General features: G+C 42.0%; 1 protein-coding gene across 3 annotated transcripts; it reads right to left on the reverse strand.

Moving 5' to 3' along the window:
* Nucleotides 1–1,459: 1,459 nt before the first annotated feature.
* On the reverse strand, nt 1,460–17,197 carry trmt44 (tRNA methyltransferase 44 homolog). 3 transcript variants are annotated; one of them, XM_082511899.1, is made up of 12 exons: nt 16,615–17,197; nt 16,421–16,538; nt 15,261–15,480; nt 15,094–15,162; nt 14,682–14,789; nt 13,382–13,453; nt 11,816–11,922; nt 11,283–11,466; nt 9,448–9,796; nt 5,444–5,617; nt 3,945–4,061; nt 1,460–2,526 (listed from the first exon to the last, which is right to left on the reverse strand). In XM_082511899.1, exons 1-12 carry the CDS (start codon nt 16,943–16,945, stop codon nt 2,294–2,296), a joined length of 2,082 nt encoding a protein of 693 aa, XP_082368025.1. In that variant the 5' UTR covers nt 16,946–17,197; the 3' UTR covers nt 1,460–2,293. The 3 variants fall into 3 exon arrangements, with proteins under 3 accessions (XP_082368025.1, XP_082368026.1, XP_082368027.1); XM_082511900.1 differs by lacking the exon at nt 5,444–5,617; XM_082511901.1 differs by lacking the exons at nt 1,460–2,526; nt 3,945–4,061 and adding an exon at nt 4,068–5,318.
* Between the last annotated feature and the right edge of the window lie 3,149 nt (nt 17,198–20,346).

The following is a 20,346-nucleotide window of genomic DNA, read 5'->3' on the forward strand; positions in this document are numbered from 1 at the left end:
TGTTTTTCTTTGCTGAACTAGATGAAGTCTGGTTTTAACATTTAGTCCCAGACAGCGACTCGACCCACGTATGCACTGCATCTTTATTTAACCCCTAAACGTCTGGTGTATCCTATGAGTTTTTGAGACTCGCATATCATCAGTGCGATGCTGCACAGTACATTTTTAAGCAGTAATAATATAATAATAATTAATAATATAATTTTTTAGATTGTCAGAACATTCAATAAGCACTCAATTATCATGGTTTGGGGCTTTAAAGGGTTAAATCTATGCACGTGCATATGCATATTTTATTTTGTTTATATCCGTTTTTGCCTTTTGGCATACTGCAAATGAGTAGCCAGCAGACTTCCTGGACAGGGTGGGTCTGCTTTACTGATCTCCAGGGTAGCGGTGTGAAACAGACATAAACAGTCATTGTGTCAGTCAGGGCTGGGGCCAAAAGACCACAACAACAGCATCAGCAACAGTGTCGAGCTGGGATGGGTACGTAACCTCCTCCACTCCCCGGCCATGTCGCAGCAGTTAAATATAGGGCAGCGGGTCGATCAGATGATCTCTGCAGATGCAGAGCAGCAGGAGCATTTTCATCATTTCATTTCTTCCAAGAAACATAACAGAGTGGGGTGAATGGTGGGAGGGGGACAAGTGATTTAAACAGGTCATTAAAATCCACACATTGCTATACACGTTACGACTGAGCAGTTTATGTCCATCTCACAGCTGAAGCATCGGTTGTGTTTAAATGCTCTTTCATCTCTGAGGAAGTTTCTATTTACTGATCGCAGTTACTCAAAAACTCCAGAGAACTTTCTTCCTCGCTGTACTGAACCTTTGAACAGGCTGAGCAAACGATTGTGGATCCACATCAATATTCAGTGACGAAGCCGCTGAGCAGGGAGACGTGCGAGCACCCGGTCAGCTGTACGTAACCTCAAGATGTCCATTTCAACCACAGTATGGACTTTATGAGAGGCACTCGCCTTTTTAAGGAGCCACAGTGTGTCTTTTGTCCTGGCTTCCTCCCCTCACCCCCAACCGGTCACCGTAGATGGCTGCCCCACCCTGAGCCTGGTTCTGCTAGAAGTTTCACAAATGTTTCAGATCATCAAACAAATACACGATCTGTGACTTGACCTTAAAAATTCAGTTCATGCTGGAAAACCCTCCAACGTGGCTGAATTACAACACGGTGCTGTAGAAGACTCTCTCCCACAATCGATATGTGATCCATTGTTGATCTGCCCACAGCTGTTGTCACTAACAGCGCACTCGCTTACATCACTGTCCTGAGACATTCTCGCAAAAAAAATCACGGTTTTAGTAACGCAGTAACGCAGCGTTCCTACGGGAAAGTAACGGTAATATAATTACCGTTTTTGTAATAGTAATCCCTTACTTTACTCGTTACTTGAAAAAAGTAATCAGATTACAGTAACGCATTGCCACACACTGATTGTATAAACAATGTTTTTATTGTATCAGCGGTCTGGTTGTTGTCTGTCACATACACAAAACAAACCCCAGGGAGGCACTTCTCACTGCTCGGCTGCAGTCCCTCGGAGGGCCTTACCGTCTTTGACATTTGAGCCACAGGGTGATGGAAGCTGTGTTAGAAAGACGCAGCAGTGAGCGCCCATCCAGACGGGACAACACGCAGCTCAGCCCTCGACTCCTGCCAACAAATAATTCATACCGCTAACATTTACTTTGTTCAAACGCTGTCCGGCCTTTCTCCCCCGCCCTGTCTGTGAACCCCAAAGCACACGTCTGAGCTGAATGAAATGTCTAAGTGAAGCACGCAGTTAAAGACTGAAAGTTTACAGGAGCTTTTAGAGTTTTTATGCTGTGGGCGAGGAGAAGATCCACCACAGAGCTGATAATCTTTAAATAGAAATACAAAGACGTAGCTTGAAATCAGCTTTATAGTGAGTAAGTATACCTGAACTCGACAAAAGTCCAACAGTTAAATAAAAAGGAGACAGGATGCTTTGAAATTAAATTTCACAAGACAACATAACCCAGAGGTTTAGAGAGCTCCAGCAGTGAAGCCCCACCAGGAAGAAATGCATGTTGGCAGCCTTACAAAGACGAAAGAGGACTGTGAAATTTCAAGGCTTCAATTCCCAGAAATGATGTAACGTTGCCTCAATAAAACTCGCTGCTTGGACCTGAATCTTATCTTTGAGGCTACAGGGCTGGAAACTAGAGTTCAAACAACGATGTGCAGAGCTCTGCACAAATTAAAAATCCAAACAAAGTCAATGAAAAGTCGTGAAGAACGAGTCGATCAAAAGGCTTCATTCTTTATCTTCTTCAGCGGTCTCGTCGAGGGTCGGAGGTCATGTGCTCCGTGGGCGAAGGCGCAGCTTTCAGCCTGCAGGGGGCAGCCCTGAGGGTGGTGAGCGTGAAACCAGCAGAGGCGAGTTTTCAGGGCACCCGGGGTGACGGGCTTCCTTTTAACATCCGCCCTGAAGGGCATCTTCTCCCGCCAGTCTCTTATGTAGACACGCCCTCCTTCAACTAAAGAGTGACAAGAGGGAGACACAAAATCTATCAGACTCAAACGCTCCTCCCAAAAGATACAAATAAATATTTTCTTAAAAGACAGAAATTAGGAGAAGAACACAACATAGATGCCTGGCTGTCAGGGCACCGGGTAGAAAAAGTCATGTCTGCGCTGACCCCCACAGGTTATAAGCTTCTCACCTTTCGAGAGTCGTGCACATTTTTATCTATTATCAGAAAGAAATGTCAACTTTGTTTCTATCTCAAGTCTGACTTTGCTTGCACTCTAAGCAATTTCTGTAGGGGAGGGGATCCAATTTTCTCAAACTGATCCCTCGAGACCAACCAAATTCCAAATGACAATGGTAAAAGCGCTCATTTCCCCTCTTTTTCAATCAACAAAAGCCCAGTGTGATGCCATGACGCCAAGCAAATTAACTCTTTGCATTGGACGATTCAAGAGTTTTGGCAAGCACAAGTACGCTTAAATATGCTTTGATGTCAGTGTTGTGGTTACGGGGGGGGAAGAAAAGGAAGGCATACTTCTCACCCTGCTGTCTGACACTTTTAACCAGGAACAGCAGCAAAACACACTGCTTTACGGTCAACGACAGTACGACTTCCAGGACTGCATTTTAAAAAGTGTTTGTCCAGTTATGTTGAAAGAATTGTGGCCTGGATTGTTGTTTCCAAATTGTGGTTCTGAGCATGAGACGTTTTCGTGAGTGAATAAAATTTGGAAAAAAAAAGATGTTGCTGCCATGTTTATCTTTAGAAATAGTAGCTTTTAAAAGTCTTAAAAGCATACACTGTAGTTAAAAGATGTCAACATATGGGTAAAATTTTGCAACCTGGAACGAGGCCATCGCCACCTTATGGTTTTAAAGAAGTGCCCATACCAGGAGGTGGGACTAATGCTAGCTAGCAAGCTAGTATGAAAACAAACAAAATGTTCGTAATGGAAAAACTGGACAGCTGACTCCTCTGAGGGCTTTTTGTACTGACGAACACCGAACGAGCAAGGTGCAAGCAATAAAGCATGAACTGTATTCTAATTAAGACGTTCTTTTAAGGATCTATTAAAGAAGACTTGAAACCAAAATTACCAGTTTACTCAAGTCATAAATCAAACGAGAAGTAGGGTAACTTTGAAATATCCCCAGAAAGTAGGGTTAAGGCCTCCATCTTTTATATACAGTCTATGATTTAAATTGTTGGAAAATAAAAATTCAAACAAAATCTTTTTTTAAAAAGAAGCTAACAGTTTTTTATTTAACACCCTTTCTGTTACTCATATAACCTCCAGTATCTTTCTCACTGTCACTGGTTTCATTTAAGCACTATATTGTACTTAATGAACAGTCTAGTTCTCAACAATACAACTTTCAAATGAACCATCTACGAGAACGTAGAGAAGCGTGCAGAAAAGCTACCTCTAAATACTTGATGATTGTTCCTCAGAAGCGTCTGAAGACCTCCGCACTCTTTCTTCAGGAGCCGCAGGGTTTCCTGCCCCAACAGCCCCGCAACCTCGCTCACAGAAAGGCTGCCTGAAGGGCAGGGAAGAGGGACAAACAATGAAAGATGGGAGTTATACATGTGCAGGAAGAGGTCTATTGATTTTATAATCATCAATGCATTAACACAGTGCTTCAGCATGCACAGAGATCGTTTTTATCCAGCATTTCAGACAAAGAACCACTCGGCTTGAGTTGATGTTACCGGCTGTTCTATGACAAGAAAATGCGAGCAAAGCTATATATACACATAGTATATAAAGATTGGTTTACAGTAGAGAGTAGCTTGTCAGAGTGTTTGTCAGAGCTGTAAAGTATGCTCAGTTAAAGCCGTTCCAACAAGCTGTCGGGGCAGCTGGAACGCGTTTTGCCAGAGTAGCCATTTGAGAGCCTGAATCATTTTTGTCAACTCTCCACTGGGGCAGAGATTTTAGAAAGGAAAAGGAGAATATGTACAGTTTTAACCTCTAGGATTAGCATAGTATAGATGACAAACCCCTTTGTAGTCACACATACTTTCGCACTATGGTTATAAAGATCTTTTGGCATTTCTGGCCTTGTCCTTTTTACACCACAAGGGAATTCAATCTGAGCTGACCTTTGGTTTATACAAATGACAAACTTCCTCCTTTCTCTGACGTATTGGAGGGAGAGACACACCGCATGATTTCATAACTATATTTGACTTAAATCTGCATCTTCAGTGATATCTTCATCGTACTTCTGTGGTCACTCGCTGCAATCCCTGCTGGCTTAGAGATGATATGAATACTGAATATGAATGAAAAGCACCGTCTGACCCTCTGATCCAAAACTCAGTTTTCCGAAAACTGTTCAGTTTCAAACTCTTCTGCTTGTCAGGTCTCTGAACCTTGTCTTTCTGCCGTTGAAATTCATCGAAAAACATATTGTCCACCCAAATACATCCTAATTTTAGTTGGCCAAATTGCTGCGTTAATCCCTAAAATATGCGACACACTCCCACATTCACAGACACTAGCGCAGCCAAACCCAGTCGTATGCTACAGAGTGTGAAACTGGGCAGACTCTCATCCCACAGCTCTGACGCCAGGGAGCTCCAGGCCTTGATATAATATCAATACACCGTTTAGAGCTGCCCTTTACTGCCTACAATGTTAATGGGGATTAATGGGATAAGGACAGTATTGACAGAGTAGATTCAGCTTGGACTAAGACCAGGTGCAGATGAGAATTAATGACTTGGCTTAAAGTACAGTTGGACTTGCTTGTTTGAAACGATGCCTGTTGTGTAGGATTGCTTTTGTTGTGCTGAAGAAAAAAAGAAAAAAAAAAAAAAGAGAAAAGAGCTCAGCTGTGATTTCCATCTTTGCAAAAACTGCAACTCTCACAAGGCGTGTAAAGATGACAGGACATATTTCTGAGGGATTACATACTTTTAGGGTAATATTTGTCTTGATGAGCAGAGGAGGGGTAGTGGACATGGAGCTGCCCAGGCAGGAGGAATAGAGGGAGGCCACAGAGAAGATTCATGAATGTAGAGAAGGAGGACATGCAGAGGGTTGGGGTGACAGAAGAGGTTGGAGGCTGGTGATTTGTTGTGGTGACCCCTAAATGGAGAAGCCAAAAGAAGAAGAAGAAATCTATATACTTCTGGAGGAATCATAGGGTTTGGAGACAATGGAAATGCTATGATTCTGCAAACCATTTAACTTGAGCATAAAATGGTCACTCAGACAAACAACAACAGAAGTCTCGCTTTTTTCCATCACATTTGAGATCTCTTAATCGGTCTCTCTGTACACGGCTGCCCCACGTCTCTCTTTGCAACCTCACCGCTAGCTCACAGAGCAATAAACACAGCAGAGAGAGAGGAAAGGAGACAGGCTACTGCTGTGCCAGGAGAGCAAGATGTCCCTGCAATGCAAAGGAATAAGTACGCGAGCTTTTTGCTAAACCTTTAAAAAAAAAATCTATTTACGAGGTGATGAAAAGTTGGCAAATGATCTGGCAAAGGTGCAAAGCTAGTAACAATCAGGTGAACTGAAACATGAACTTGCTATAATATGATGCCACCGTGTTGCCTGGCAACCTAAAAAAAAAAAAAAAGGGACTACTGGCATTTATATAGTAATGCAGGACACTGACATGTACTAGAACCAATAATTACATTATTATTGCTAATAAACGTAAATATGCATGCTTGCTGAATCCTCTTATAGCACCCAATAAATAATATTTACACTCATCCTCATATATCTATGGCTCGAGCATGTGGCTTACACATTTCCCTGCCAAGCGAAAGATCCCCCGGTTCAGTCTGGGAGGAGACACAAATCCCTTTGGGGTTGTGTCAGGAAGTGCATCCAGCACATCCAGATCAAACGTGCGGAGCTACCTGCTGTGGTGACCCTTTGCGAATAAGGGAGCATCTGAAAGCAACTTTAAAACCGGCCTTTATATGAATGACATTTTGGAGACAAAAGCAAAAGTATACAAAAAACAAAAACAACCCAAAAAACTCCGTTTGGATTTTTTCAAACCAACAATCTGAAAAATATTTGGTTTAAACTGAAGGAAAGCAGAAAATGTTCCAGCATGTGAAAGAGTGAAGTGAAGCGTTCACTCATCAAAAACACACCGCGCCCTTCCACGCAGGCTGCTTCTACTCAGTACAATAGCGTGTTTACTGTCCCTCTGACATTTTACTGAGTTGACATTTAGTGTCGCTCGATGTACAGCTACACACAGATTTTCATTCTCGGCGTGATTACATAACTCTGTGACTCAGCACTACAGCCCGCATGAATTAGTAACTTGCTTCATATTTACAGTGTCTCAGAAGAGCTGTGAGATATTTTTAAGTTTAATGTACAGGAAGCACAATATATGCAACTGATATAAGCAGCAGAGACACTAAGATGTTTTAACTTGCTCAGTGCAAACCTTTTAAATAGAAGAACTTGTCCCAAATAAAAAAGGAAAGAGTCTGATTGATGTTAAATAGGAATTTTCATTTCAAAGAATTACTATAAATCACTGAGTATCAGTCTTATGATACAAACCCAACAATAGCTGGCCAAACAGGAAAAATACTGACTCTTATGCATAGTGAAAACCTGCTTATTTCTGACAGTTTCAGAGCTTAATGAGTATTATTTGTTTGTATTTACAGTAAAAGAGATAAAAAGAAAAGATAAAAGAACATCGTCTGACGTCGCACCAGAGCCATAAAGCCACAGAAACAAAATGATCATAAAATATCCGCTTAAGTGCCAAAAAGGGAAACATCACCATACTGAAAATGATTAGACTTTTTGAAGATGCATTAAAGAGCAGACAGAAACTAAACTCCAAAGCACTTTAAATGACTCCGAGACCCATCTGGATTTATTTAACATGCGCTGGCTCCCTCTGAATTTGGCCTTTGTTCGTACACAGCAGATAACTGGTAGGAATCCCTCAATACAAATGCGTGCTCATGCATAAATCATAGATGGTGGTGCATTATTCATGCAGTCATCTCCATACAGAGTTACACTCTCCCTTTATTCACTCTCCCTAAAATTTTCTACCTTTAATTCCACCGACACCCCGACAAGAAACGTTCTGTTTTAATAATAGCAGGCTTCGTGCCCTTATCTCGTTCATAACGTGTGACTGTGTGTGAGTGTGTGTGTCAGCGGGGCTGCAGAGGTGTTGACAAAGGTGATTGCGTGGGTGCTGTGAAAGTAAATGTGTGTGCGTGTCTGTGGGTGTTTGATACGGGCTGCGTGGTACGCAGCTGGCGGAGGGTGTGGCAGAGTTCAAAGAGGCGTCGCTCTGTGTCATCAGGTCTCACCGGCTGATGCTGAGGGGCAGGATTGTAATCAGCGAGGTGGGGGGGTCAGACGGGATGATGGACGAAGAATGAAATTCAAAGTTCAGGCAGTAGGTGCTGCGGATGTAATGGTGTAGCTGGTGAGTTTTAAAAAGTGCTGACGCCATATGTAACGATTGATTGTGACGGTGTCGTTTCAGAGGCATCGGGTTACATCTGCGCCGCACCATACGAGGTAAAAAGCACTCACTATGTAACTGATCAAAGGCATAGACTGTGTACAAAAGATGGAAGTAGCCTCGGGGGTTGAAAAGTGACCACAGTAGGGAAATGCCCCAAACCTGCATTCTTTGTAATGGACAGCAGAGGCACCAAAGCACAACAACAGTTGCCTCAATGTGCTTTATATTATAAGGTAAAGACTCTACAATAATAAAGACAAAACCTTAATCAGATGACCCCCTGTGAGCAAGCACTTGGTGACAGTGGGAAGGAAAAACTCCCTTTTAACAGGAAGAAACCCCCAGATGAACCAGGCTCAGGGAGGGGCGGCCATCTGTTGGGGGTGAGGGGAGGGAGACGGGGGAAAAGGCACACTGTGGAAATCCAGAGTGGTGCATAAAAACAAAGGGTGAACGAACAAGAAACACTCAACAAGCCCCTGGCAACCCAGCAGCGTAACTAAGGGAGCACTCAGGGTTACCTGATCTAGCCTTAACTATAATCGTTATCAAAAAAGGAAAGTTGAGAGCGTGTCTGTCTCCCACATTCAAATGCTTGCACGCTTCAATAAATCACTGGACCCGTTTCTCATTTTCCCAGCAAAATATAAAGAAACGAGGTGTGGCTGAAGACTTTAGCAGAGTGCTGTACACCAATGTGGTGAATACATTAGAGGCGACGAGATGTCCACTAATAGCCAACCATTAGCTTCGAAGCAAAGGGAGAGTAGTGAATCTGTATCCTGTATATGTGGACAAGGCTTAAATAGTGTGGTTCACAACAGCTGCTTATCCACAGACATTAACATCCACCTACCAGCCCTTATACAGCTTTCTTACATCATATACACTTTCAAGCTCATCTAACGTTCTTCTCACCTCTCCAGCAGAAAACACATTATAAAGTCATTTTGCCTTTAATTACAGGTTGATACACTTAATCACAGTGAGAGAAGTTAATAAAAAAATAGGGTGATAGATGTTTTTGATATGCTAAGACTGGGTCATTTACATAGCGCCAAATCACAACAGCGGTTGCCTTGAGATGCTTTTTTTTGGTAAAGACAATAATTAATAATAACTGTGTTATAATATAAAAACGTGACAATGTCTTTAAAAGCTGTTTTTGGTGCGAATAATTGGTCAATTTAGCCGACTGCTAGGTGGTAGTTAGGCAACATGATGACATCATAATATCTCATCTAGACAAGAACCTTCAGGGGCCTAAGATGCATCTGAGCGCCAGGTCTTGATGCTCAGACCGGGCACTCAGATGCATCACACAGAGAGTCTTTCTGTCCTACAGGCAAATAGGAACACCTCACAGATACTGATCCTATTCTGGATTTGATCTCAACCTGTGACTCAGTTCAGCAGCGACTCATGTCAATCGTTTTACCTCCTTGGTTCCAGTCACGGCAGGATCCTTCTCCATCGCCCGCGGTCATTCCCAGAAGAGCATTAGCAACCCGCAGAACAACACCGTCAACAAAGTCCCGCGGGAGAGCAGCACAATTTCGCACCGCTTCGACGCGATCTCGCGGCTGGAACCCGGCTCCCCAGGAGCTCCCGGGGGTGCCGTTACAGCTTCCGTCCCCATTGCAACAGTCCTCGTCATTACTGACGTCTGACCTCTGAACTGTGACCCCGGGAGCAGTGCAGCGGCTGTGGATGTAATGAGCCCTTTGTTGCTCTACCTCAGGTTCATCAGATAACTGATAGTTTCTTGACTTTCCTAAAAGACACACCTGTGGGAAAAAAAGAAAAAAAAAAAAAGAGAGCAGAGTGTGAGGGCGACTCCCTGTTTGGTTGTCTTTTCTTGTTATTAAGTTCAAAGAAATCATACTTTTTCTTTCCATTTGAAAATGTTCCCATGAAATAATTTTGTGGGAGAGCTTTTGCTGATATGAGCAAACTGAGTGTTACTGATGAGCAAACAGAAAAGCCCAGAAAATAATAGCTTGTTCTTTTTATGGCCACGAGTATATTGTAGCTATTAATGGCTACCCGCTAACAGATTTATTGTTCCCTCTGGGATTATAAAGACATCCTTGATTTATTGTACGTCTACACTAAACGAAGCCCAGGTGGAGAAAAGGCTGGGACGCACAGCTGTATGATTTACTTCAGCCATCCACTGATCATAGCGCTGAGAAGTGTTTCCACATAATCCCAGGATTGCAAAAACATGTAATGAAGTTACTGACTTCAAGCTAATCGCATGACAGCAGCTGGTCAAGACAACCTGATGAAGGTCCAAGCTGTTTCGAGCTGACAGGAAGGTAACAGTAACTTAAATAGCCACTCATTTCAACCGAGGTGCAGAAAGGCATCTCAGTGCACAACAGATCCAGCCTTGAAGCAGTTGGGCTACAGCAGCAGAAGACCCTACTAGCTGACAGGAAGCTGAGGCTACAGTTCACACAGACTTTCCAAACACACAGCAGACTGGAAAACCATCGCCTGATCCCGTCTCAGTTTCTGTTGTGACATTCAGACGGAGTCAGTATATGGTGTAAACATGAAAGCATGGATCCTGCCTCGGATCAACAGGAAGTCTTGGCACACTCAGTACTAACCAAATGTTAAACACCCCAATCTGCATGTGTTTTGTTGTTGACCATGTCCATACATTCATGACCACAGTGTAACACTCCATGTCGCAAAGCTCAACGTGACAGCGAGTTCCCTGTACTCTAAAGTCCTCCACAGTCACCAGATCTCAACCCAACAGAGCAGCTTTGTGATGCGGTGAAACGGCAGATTCTCATCACGGATGTGCAGCAACTGTGATGCTGTCTTGGCAACGTAGCCCTTTTGTGCTATTCTGAAAGAAGAGTTATAACTTTCAGATCTGTGCAGGGGAGAGATGCAGTTGAGGTGCATTATGGGAAACGTCATAACTAAGGTGTGTTTTAATTTTCACAAACTTTTTTACAACCATTTCAAACCTGCACCTATTACAGAACCCCACCAAACGGATTTCTCTCTTTATTTCTTTCCCTCGCTGTCTTGTATTAATTATTTAATAGCTGACAGCAGAGCTGCGCGGTAGACGGGTGGAGAGAGAAGAAGAATTCACGAATTGCTGAACTAATACAATGTGATTTGTTCTGGAGCACAGACTGAAAGAAGAAGGAAAAAAAAAAACAGAGGCCAGGGTCAAACAAATGTTTACAACAAGTCAGATGGATTTGCTGTGAAGCCGCCTCCACTCTGTTTCTGTCAGCCTACCCGTTTAGTAGAAGGTATTCTCAAACAGTCTTCGTCAGTGTTGAAGCCACAGACTTGGCTGACCTCAGCAATGAAGTCGATGTATTCCTTGTACTGAGACTTCTTACACTGGCGTCTCTGGTATTTTCCACAGAAGTCGAAGAAACAGCAGGGGAGGACAAAGTAGCGGCAGGAATAAGACGACCTATAATTTGAAAAAGAAGGGACAAAATAAATCTACACAGTGCCGATCATTACTCTTTAATGCAGTCAGACTACAGAGGACTTGTTTTACTTAAGCATTTTTCCACCTTTACTCAAACTGTTCAGACAGGAAGCGACACACACAAGAAATCATCATCTGCAGTCTCAAACAAGGAGAAATCTGACTCCTCACGCTGAGGCTCAACATCGCCATCAGGTGGCCGTTTCAGTAAACACACACACACACACACTCTTCACACATCACCCCCTGCCCATAATGTTATTCCAAAACTGGAGAGATCAGCTGGCACTTGAGCTGCTGAGTGTGATTGTGTCTCCTGATGACTCGCCTGGCTGCTATAACGGGGATCCACGGTGTGAGCTCGTCCGAATGGTTCCCAATCAGCCAGTCTGTACCCGGGAATAAGAAGCTCTCGCTGGGAGTAATTGCCTTTTCCTGAAATAGCACAGACCCAAAGAGTACAAGAGGTCCTTAGAGCAGGAGGGATGCACACCGGTCTAATTTAATATCATTTAATAGAAATAAGTATTTTTATCTGCTTAGACTTTTATTTGAGATGCATTTAAAGTTTTGGTTTGGGTTTTTTTCTTAGTGGGCTCAAATATTTTTTATAATTGCAATTAGAAAACAACTACAAGATCCCAACAACTTTTTTTAGAGAGTTTATATAAATCCTTTCATATTTAACAGATGGCCCTGACACCAACATCACAAATGATGAGAGTTAAGAGCCTGTGAAGTCCAGAGAGCTTCCGAATAAAGGTTGAGGACTGAGTACAGCTGCCCCGGGGGCGCAGAGAGATTGTTCTACCACATCCGCTCCGCTAAAATCGGTCAATAATAGATGACCTGAAATGGAAGCAGTCAGCAGCTTGTTGTTAAATGAGCGACTGAGGACAGGAGGCAGACGGGAGAAAGCGGCGTTTTCAGGGCAGGTTTCTCTGGAAATGTGTGTGTCCACATGTGTATGCAAGCTTCTGTGGTAGTATTTTCTTTGTGCAGCTTATTACAATCATAAAAGCAAGAATCTCTTAAGTAAACTACAAGAAATGTACAGTGCTGTGAAAAACTATTAGTCCACAGAATATTGGAAAATATTCTGTGGACTGATGAGACAAAATTTGAACTTTTTGGAACGTTTGAGTCCCGTTACATCTGGCATAAATCGAACAAAGCAATTCATAAAAAGAACGTCACACATGGGACGACCGTCAAGTTATGCCCTAAATCTCAAGATCTGAAACACACCAGCAGGTCCGCCTCTAAGTAGCTCAGATAACGGCACTGTTGCCTCACCGTCGCACACGTCCAGGTTTGTAACCCACCATGTTGTCAGGCCTTTCTGTGTGGAGTCTGCATGCTCTCTCTGTGTGACCTAGTCAAAGTGTGGACCTGAATCCAATTGAGATGCTTTGGCGTGACTTTAAACAAGCAGTTCATGCTGGAAACACCTTAAATGTGGCTAAATTAAAACTATTCTGCAAAGATGAGTGGGGCTAAAATTCCTCCACGCTGATGTGAGACTCACTGCCAGTTATCACAATCACTTGATTGCAGTTTTTGCTGCCAAGGGTGGCAAAACCGCATTCATAGGTTTAGGAGGGCAATTACTTTTCCACACAGGGCCGTGTATGCTTGGATAGATTTTCGTTGCCCTGAATAAATTAAATCCTCATTTCAAAACTGCACTTTTTATTTATTCAGGTTGTCTTTTTCTAATTTCTAAACACATAAGAAAGAGGAAAAAGACTTTTTCACAGCACTGCAGGTGTAAAATTCTCCCTGATCATTACTTTTACATCTTTATGAATGCTTCATTGTACTTTTTAATTACAATAAATTGAAGCACAAAGTGAGGACACGGAGTCGAACGTTTCATGCTCGGCTCGCTCACCTCCAGCAGAGTCTGGGGGCCGTACATGTCCCAGATCTTCCTCCTGCGAACATCGATGCCCCTTCCAGGGTGCTGTAACACAAGATGCCTGATGGTCAGAGAGGCTAATCAACCTCAAACACATTCACACACTCAGCCAAGTCAGATCAAAAACATTAAAATTTAGAATGTACCCCTTAACGACAATGGCCGGCCGATATGTTTCTACTACCAGATCTGGACCTGCCCCGGCGTTTTCCCCTGTCTATAAAAGTCCACTGTTTACCTCAGCTGCTGAGTGAGAGATGTCCATCTTTATTTACGCTTTACTTTGTCAAAGGAGATCGATACGGGTTGAGCTGCTGTTTTTACCGCTGTTAGCTCCTGTTAGCCAACAAAGTTGGAATCAAACACTTACTGAATAAACTCGCATCCAATGTGAGATGCAATCAAACTGTTTATCAGAGGGAAAGTGTGACCTTTAAACTCTACGTTATACTAACTGCTGTTGTTGCCAGCTCATTGTCAGTTGCCTGGAGATACGAGGGTCGCATTTCTAATCTGTAGAAAATATGTAATTGGGACAATATCTGGAATAAATCAGCATAGTTATGAAAAGTTTTGTCTTCAGTTCAGGAAACAAGGTATGAGATGTTGGTTTGGAAAAATATTCAGCGATGCTTCATCTCCTGCTTTGCGTTTGTGTGGGAGCCCCGTCAAGAACCTGTCCATTATCCATTATGCTAGCAGTGTCCAAGCTTTCTTTTTTTTTTTTTCATACCGCACCTCCCCTGCAATGGCTCTGCGCCCCCCCTAGGGGGCGGGCCCCACACTTTGGGAAGCTCTGCACTAACTAACTCCTATACATTTTTAATGGATCCATTCTAAGTTTATATGAACATATCAGTTTGTTGAAAGAGACACTAATCTATGTATATTTATGAGTACAACACTCTTTTTTTTAAATCAAATAAACTAAAAGGAAATTACTGACTGTACCTTTAAGACAGCGCTTCTGGCTTTCCTAAAGTTAGTGTGAAATGTTTTATATGTGACCACCATATACAGGGTTATCAAATATGAAGAGTGTTCTCATACTGTGGATGATTTTGAGGACTTTGTGGGCTTTGGGTGAGAATGTAACCAGGAAGTAGCTGCTGTTTGATTTTCTTCTAAATTCAAACAGTGTTCAGTCACCAGTGTGCAGAACAAAAGCTGAGGATTCAGTCACTCATAACAAAGATCAAACACTCGGTCCAGCGTGACGATCTGGCCTAATAAACTGCTGCTTTTACATGAATTCATCAAGCACTGAACTCACCCCTTCATTGGTCAGAATGTGAACCAAGAGGCCATTTCCACAGCCGAGGTCCACAAAGGACTGCCTGGCAGTCAGACCTTTCTCTGCTCTCTCCTCGGCCCACAGCACCTGCAGCAGCACGGTGACACAGACTCATGGTTAGGGAGTGACAAATGCTGCTGATACTCGTAACCTACAAATGGATTCCTAAGGTCAAAGGTCATTTTTCACATTCAGGTTGATTGATTTAGCTTAAGTTGCATGACCCTCTGACACCTGACATAAGGTCATGTGAGTTATTAGCTGTTTTTACCTGCACACACAGTACCTGTATGGACGTATTTGTTAATTATTTCAAAGGCTAATTCAAGTATAATCGTGATAGGATCCACTCATTTGGTGAAAAGAAGATTATTGGAAGGTTTGAACTAACCAGGAGATACGTAGCAATAGCAACATCCTCATACACAAACTTTTCAGGATCTGTAACCTCAGGCCAAACCTGGAAACAGTGTGAGAAATATATATGAATATATCAACACAAGAGAATAGGACGTAAACAAAAGAATAAACAAGCCTCACATCATCCAGTCTCCTCACCTTCACCATGGCCTTGTACTTGTCCTTCAGCTGTTGGTACATGAGGCTGTACTTCTCCACTGGCAGCAGAGACAACGTGCTCCTGAACTCGCTACTCCTGCACTCGGTGGCCCAGCGCACCAGTTTAGGCAGCAGGTCAGAGGACAGCCAGGGCAGCTTGGGGTAGGCGACGCCATCAGAGAACCAGGAATCGACCGACAGCGCACACAACTCCAGGGACCTGCAGATAAAGCACAAGTCATCTACAGTGTTGTGCTCATTTTATGCTAACTATACTAACATGTATATTAACTGAGAGTTTGTGACGTCGCTGCTCCGAGTTCACTTATATCAATATCAGGAGGATTTTTAAATATGAAAAAATAATTTTAAATATTAATAAGAAAAAGGAGATAAACCCAAAACAAATTTAAAAAAAAACAGAGACAATGTAACAAAGTTTGAACAATAAGAATAACAACTCTAAATTATATTCTGTGGTTTAAATTTTCTTATTGCTGTTGACACTGAATGTCAGACCCATTTTTAAACATCAGTGGTGGACTACAAAAATAATAATACTAGATGGTGAAGACCCTCAAAAAAACCCTAATAACTTGTCTTTCATTCATACACCCACTGTTAGAAGAAATCAAGACTCAGACCAGACGAGATTTTCCAGTCTTTTCTTGTCCAGTGAAATGCAGCCTCAGTTTTAACAGGAGTGGCACCTGGATTGGTCTTCTGCTGTAGTAGACGATCCACTTAAATGTTTAATATGTTGTGCACTCAGAGATGCTCTTCGGCATATTTTTTGTTATAACAAGTGTCTATTTGAGTTACTTTTGGCTTCCTATCAGCTCGAAGAGGTCTGGACATACTCTGACCTCTGACAAAAAGAAGCAGAGCTGCAGCTCATTGGATATTTTTTCTTTTTCCACTCCATTCCCAGTAAACTCTAGAAATGCCAGCAGATCAGCAGTTTCTGAAATATTCCAACCTATACGTATGGCACCAACAACAATGCCATGCTCAAAGTCACTTAAATCACCTTTCTTCCTCATTCTGATGCTCAGTTTGAACATCAGGATTGTATAATCAACCAGTAAACTATCGTCCAAAACAAGGCATTTCGTCCTGTATGTTCTAATGTGCTGTAAAGATGATGACTGCAGACTCACCATTCCTCACAGTCCTGATTGCAGAGCTGAATCTGATAAATGTTGCCTTTCCTCAGAGACGCTTTTCCCTCTGCATCCTCTTCAAATGGAATAAAGGTCACTCGCTGTCTACCAAAGTCTGCAGAGAACAAGAGAGAAGGCATTAGAAAGAAATATAACTGATACAACAGTTTGCAGAAGTGAGAAGCTCTTACCTTTCAGGATAATTTCTTTATGCAGGTTTGTCCCATAACAGTTTACTTTGGGAATAAATGTCCTGACGCTGGAGGACCATGGTTTGTCGGCTTCGTGGGCAGCTGAGGCCCCAGTGATCATGAAGAGCAGCGCATCTGTGAAGAGTTCAGGATCATGCAGCAGGAGCCGTAGGTCGTCTTGGTCCACATCTTTGCTGTCTGTCTCTTTAACTCCACAAAGACGCTTGTTTACAACATGAGGTTTCTTTATCCACACGTCTACGGCTGACCAGAAGCCATCGGGGAGACTCTTACATCCTCCCGGGAACTTTATATCGAAGAGCTTTGGCATAACTGAGCAAGCGAAGCATGTGTGTTTACAATCACTGAATCAACTTCCGGACAGGAGGTTTTTTGTTGTTTTTTTTGGGGGGGGGGTGCACCGATATATGTTTCCAAGAACAATGAAATGAAAAACGGATCATTTACGATAAATCCTACTTTGGTCCAAAAACCTTTTAAGAGCTTTATTTAAAAGAAAAAGCGAGAGGCAGCTAGAAAAACGCACTACTATGTCGCTGAGTGATGACGTTTACACCAGCGACAAAACTCTATCATCTACGCGGCATGCCCAATAGAGGGTGCTGTTTATCTTTGTCTGTAATGACTCTGTAGTCATTCAGGGGTTTAGGGGGATGTTTTTGTTTTGTTTTTTGTTTTACTAAATAGCGAACAAGTCAAAAAGAAATGACTAAAACTATAAGAAGATTATTTGTAGCCTTCACTAAAGCTGTTTTTGTACTGTGATGAGCTCTGAAACCTGACTGAAACTCTTCAAATAAACCGAATAATAAACATCGGCAGATGATCAGTATGCTGTTTTACAAGGTTGGAGATTGGCCTAAGAAAGCTAGGTCAACTGATGGCTTTTTAAGCAACGATTTAACTTCTACCAGCTTGGATGTCTGTGGTATAAAGTAAAAGTAACGAACACAGTGTTGGAGTGTTGCACAGTATAGCAGATTAATGTGATTTTTAGCAGATGATGCTTAGATTCATTCACCGAATTCCTCCTTCGTACCAACTTTATAATATCTATTATACGTTAGTATGAACATTGTAGTGTCCGTGTAGAGGATGGATGCAGTAGCACAGATCAACTGATCACAGCTTGTGCATTAAGAAAATCTGCTGGCACTCTCTATAGAACCTATTCTGAGTTGTGAGTTCTGGCCCTTCCTGAACCATTTCAACTGATTTTAGGATTAGTCGACACTAATATATAGATTTCTTCATAAAATTAAGGCAAATCATTAAAATAATCTCAGCTCTTCATGTTTCTTCTCGCTGTCTTCAAGCTTGGACTCTTCCCTTTCTTCTCTTTCAGCATTTGTGCATTTCTTTGGCAGGCTTTATCAAACATTGTGTACGAGCCTTGATTTTTTTTCTTTCCATGTCTTGAAGCTTGCATTGTATCTCTTTATTTAAGCTTACAATTCTTGAATTTTGCACTTCATAAGTTGGTGTGCTGCCTCCTGCTGTTCTTTGTCTTTCAACAGTTGAGTATTTCATCTCACTGATTCTTCCAACATTACTTGCAGCCCTTCATTTTTCTTCTCTTCCACTTGAAGCTTGCACTTCATCACTTGGTGTATAGCTTCCATATTATGAATTTGCACTGCAAATGTTATTGTATTTCCTCCTGCTGTTCATTCTCATACAACATTTGTTTATTTCTTTGATGTGCTTCATCAATCATGTCTTGGATCTTGATCTCCATCTCAGTGCTTCTAGCTTCTCTTGTTTTCAGTTCAGCTTCCATATCTTGAAGCTTACATTGCTGTTGGTGTATTTCCTGCTGCTCCTCTTTCTCTTTCATCACACATTTTTTGCAGGCCTTTATTTTTGTTCTCCATGTCTTGGAGCTCTGACTACACTTCACGATACTTCTTGTCCACCTGAGTTTTTTCCACATGCCTTTCTTTAATCCTGTTCTCCAGGTGGAGTTTTTCCCTCACTACATTTATCAAATGCTTTTCTGAGTGCTACAAATCCACTCCTTTCAGGAGCGATGGGGTGAGCCTTTTTTCATGTTTTTTTTTTTTTTTAGTATCTCAATGCTACAATTCTTCTAAGAATCTGAATGTTTTCGAATTCTTCTTAGTTGATACTGAATGATTGATGGCTGTGAACATCAAAGCTGCAAACAAACAGACGCTTGGGCTGAAAATGGAACTTTACTCTGCCTACTTATAAGTTCAGACCAAAGAAAGGTGAATTTTATATCCTAAAAATCTCCCAAGGCTGCTGCTGAGGTCAACACTACATGTGCAAATTAGCTGGTCACATGACACTTTTGAATAGGAGGTTTTTTTTCTATTTTATTTTATTTTATTGGAAGAATTATAAATAAAGTTACAATCTCTGCAATTATTGTGACATTCATATTATTATTCACCGACTCATTAACATATTTATTTTCAGTGGTCATCACATATAGAAAACTGCACATATAGAATCAAAAGTCAAATCTAATAAGAACAGGTCAAATGTGACTTTGTGATTTTGCTAGCATTTCAAAGGGTTTTTCCTGCTGGACGTTATTATCCCGATTCCACAGTGTCCTCTCGATCTCCCTTTTTCCTGAATGAGTGTGTCAGGACACCTTCTTGCTGGGATGAGCTGTAGGAGCTTCTCCTCACCTGGCGCTGCTGACTCAAACTGGCACACAAACTGTCCATCATTAGTTACCTGCACGTGTACGAATCAGCTCTTCATCCACTCATGTCCAGCTCAGTGCTGCACTCAGTAACTAGTGCAGCTCTAGGAAATCATCTTCATTGGCTGTTTTTCTCCATCGCTCTTAGATCCCCTCTGCTGTGCCCGTCTAAAAGAAAACTAACTGTCTGGGAAAAACTTTGTTCACCTGCCTGCCTTTGGCTCAAACCTGTTCTCTTGTGTAATCAAACCTGGTTCCTCTCTCACCGTCTGCCTTTGGGTCCAAAACCCAGTGCCCATTTTGACTGTAACAATGAACTGAACTGAAATCTAACCTACAACACCAAAAACGGTGCACCATCTTTGTCCCATGGGAGACGTATTATGTCTCTGTTAAAAATACAAGTTGTGGACATTTTCGAAGGTTTGACCCTTTAAACTTTTTTTAAAAAGGAAGAAATTTGGGCGACACCATGTGTCCTCCAGCAAATATTTCCTCTGTGGTCCCATTAAAGATGGATTAAAACATGACCTTGAGTTCTCTGTTCCTTGGCCATAATGCACAGGATAAACAGCTCACTGTGTGAAGAAAGGTTGATTAAAGAAAAGAAGAAGAATCTTAAAAAGAAAGAAAGAAATAATGGCCCAGACTTCAGGAATCGCTAATCAAATATATAAAAGTTTTGATTCATTCATAAGCGTGATCACTCCTGGGCTATGGTTTAAATCTATGTTACAGCTATAAGCACTAAAAGAGATTTTAAAAAATAAATTTTCTGTTGTCTACATGGTCGCCTTTACCTCTACACCGAAACAGAAAATAAGAACAGTCAGGGGTTAAAGTGAGATTTGGCAAGTGGTACAGTGTGTACACACCACTGACACAAACGGTTTGAAATAACAAGATGTTGAATGAACTTGTCAAAGTCTCCATTCTTTAGCCGTCTTCCATATATCTTATTTCTCTTTATGAGGCTCTTTAAGATAATTAACATTTTCTGACAGGGTGAACCCAGCCCAGCCCAGAGGAAGCAC

This window comes from Aulonocara stuartgranti (genome assembly GCF_965226115.1).
Source record: "Aulonocara stuartgranti genome assembly, chromosome: 3".
Lineage (NCBI taxonomy): Eukaryota > Metazoa > Chordata > Actinopteri > Cichliformes > Cichlidae > Aulonocara > Aulonocara stuartgranti.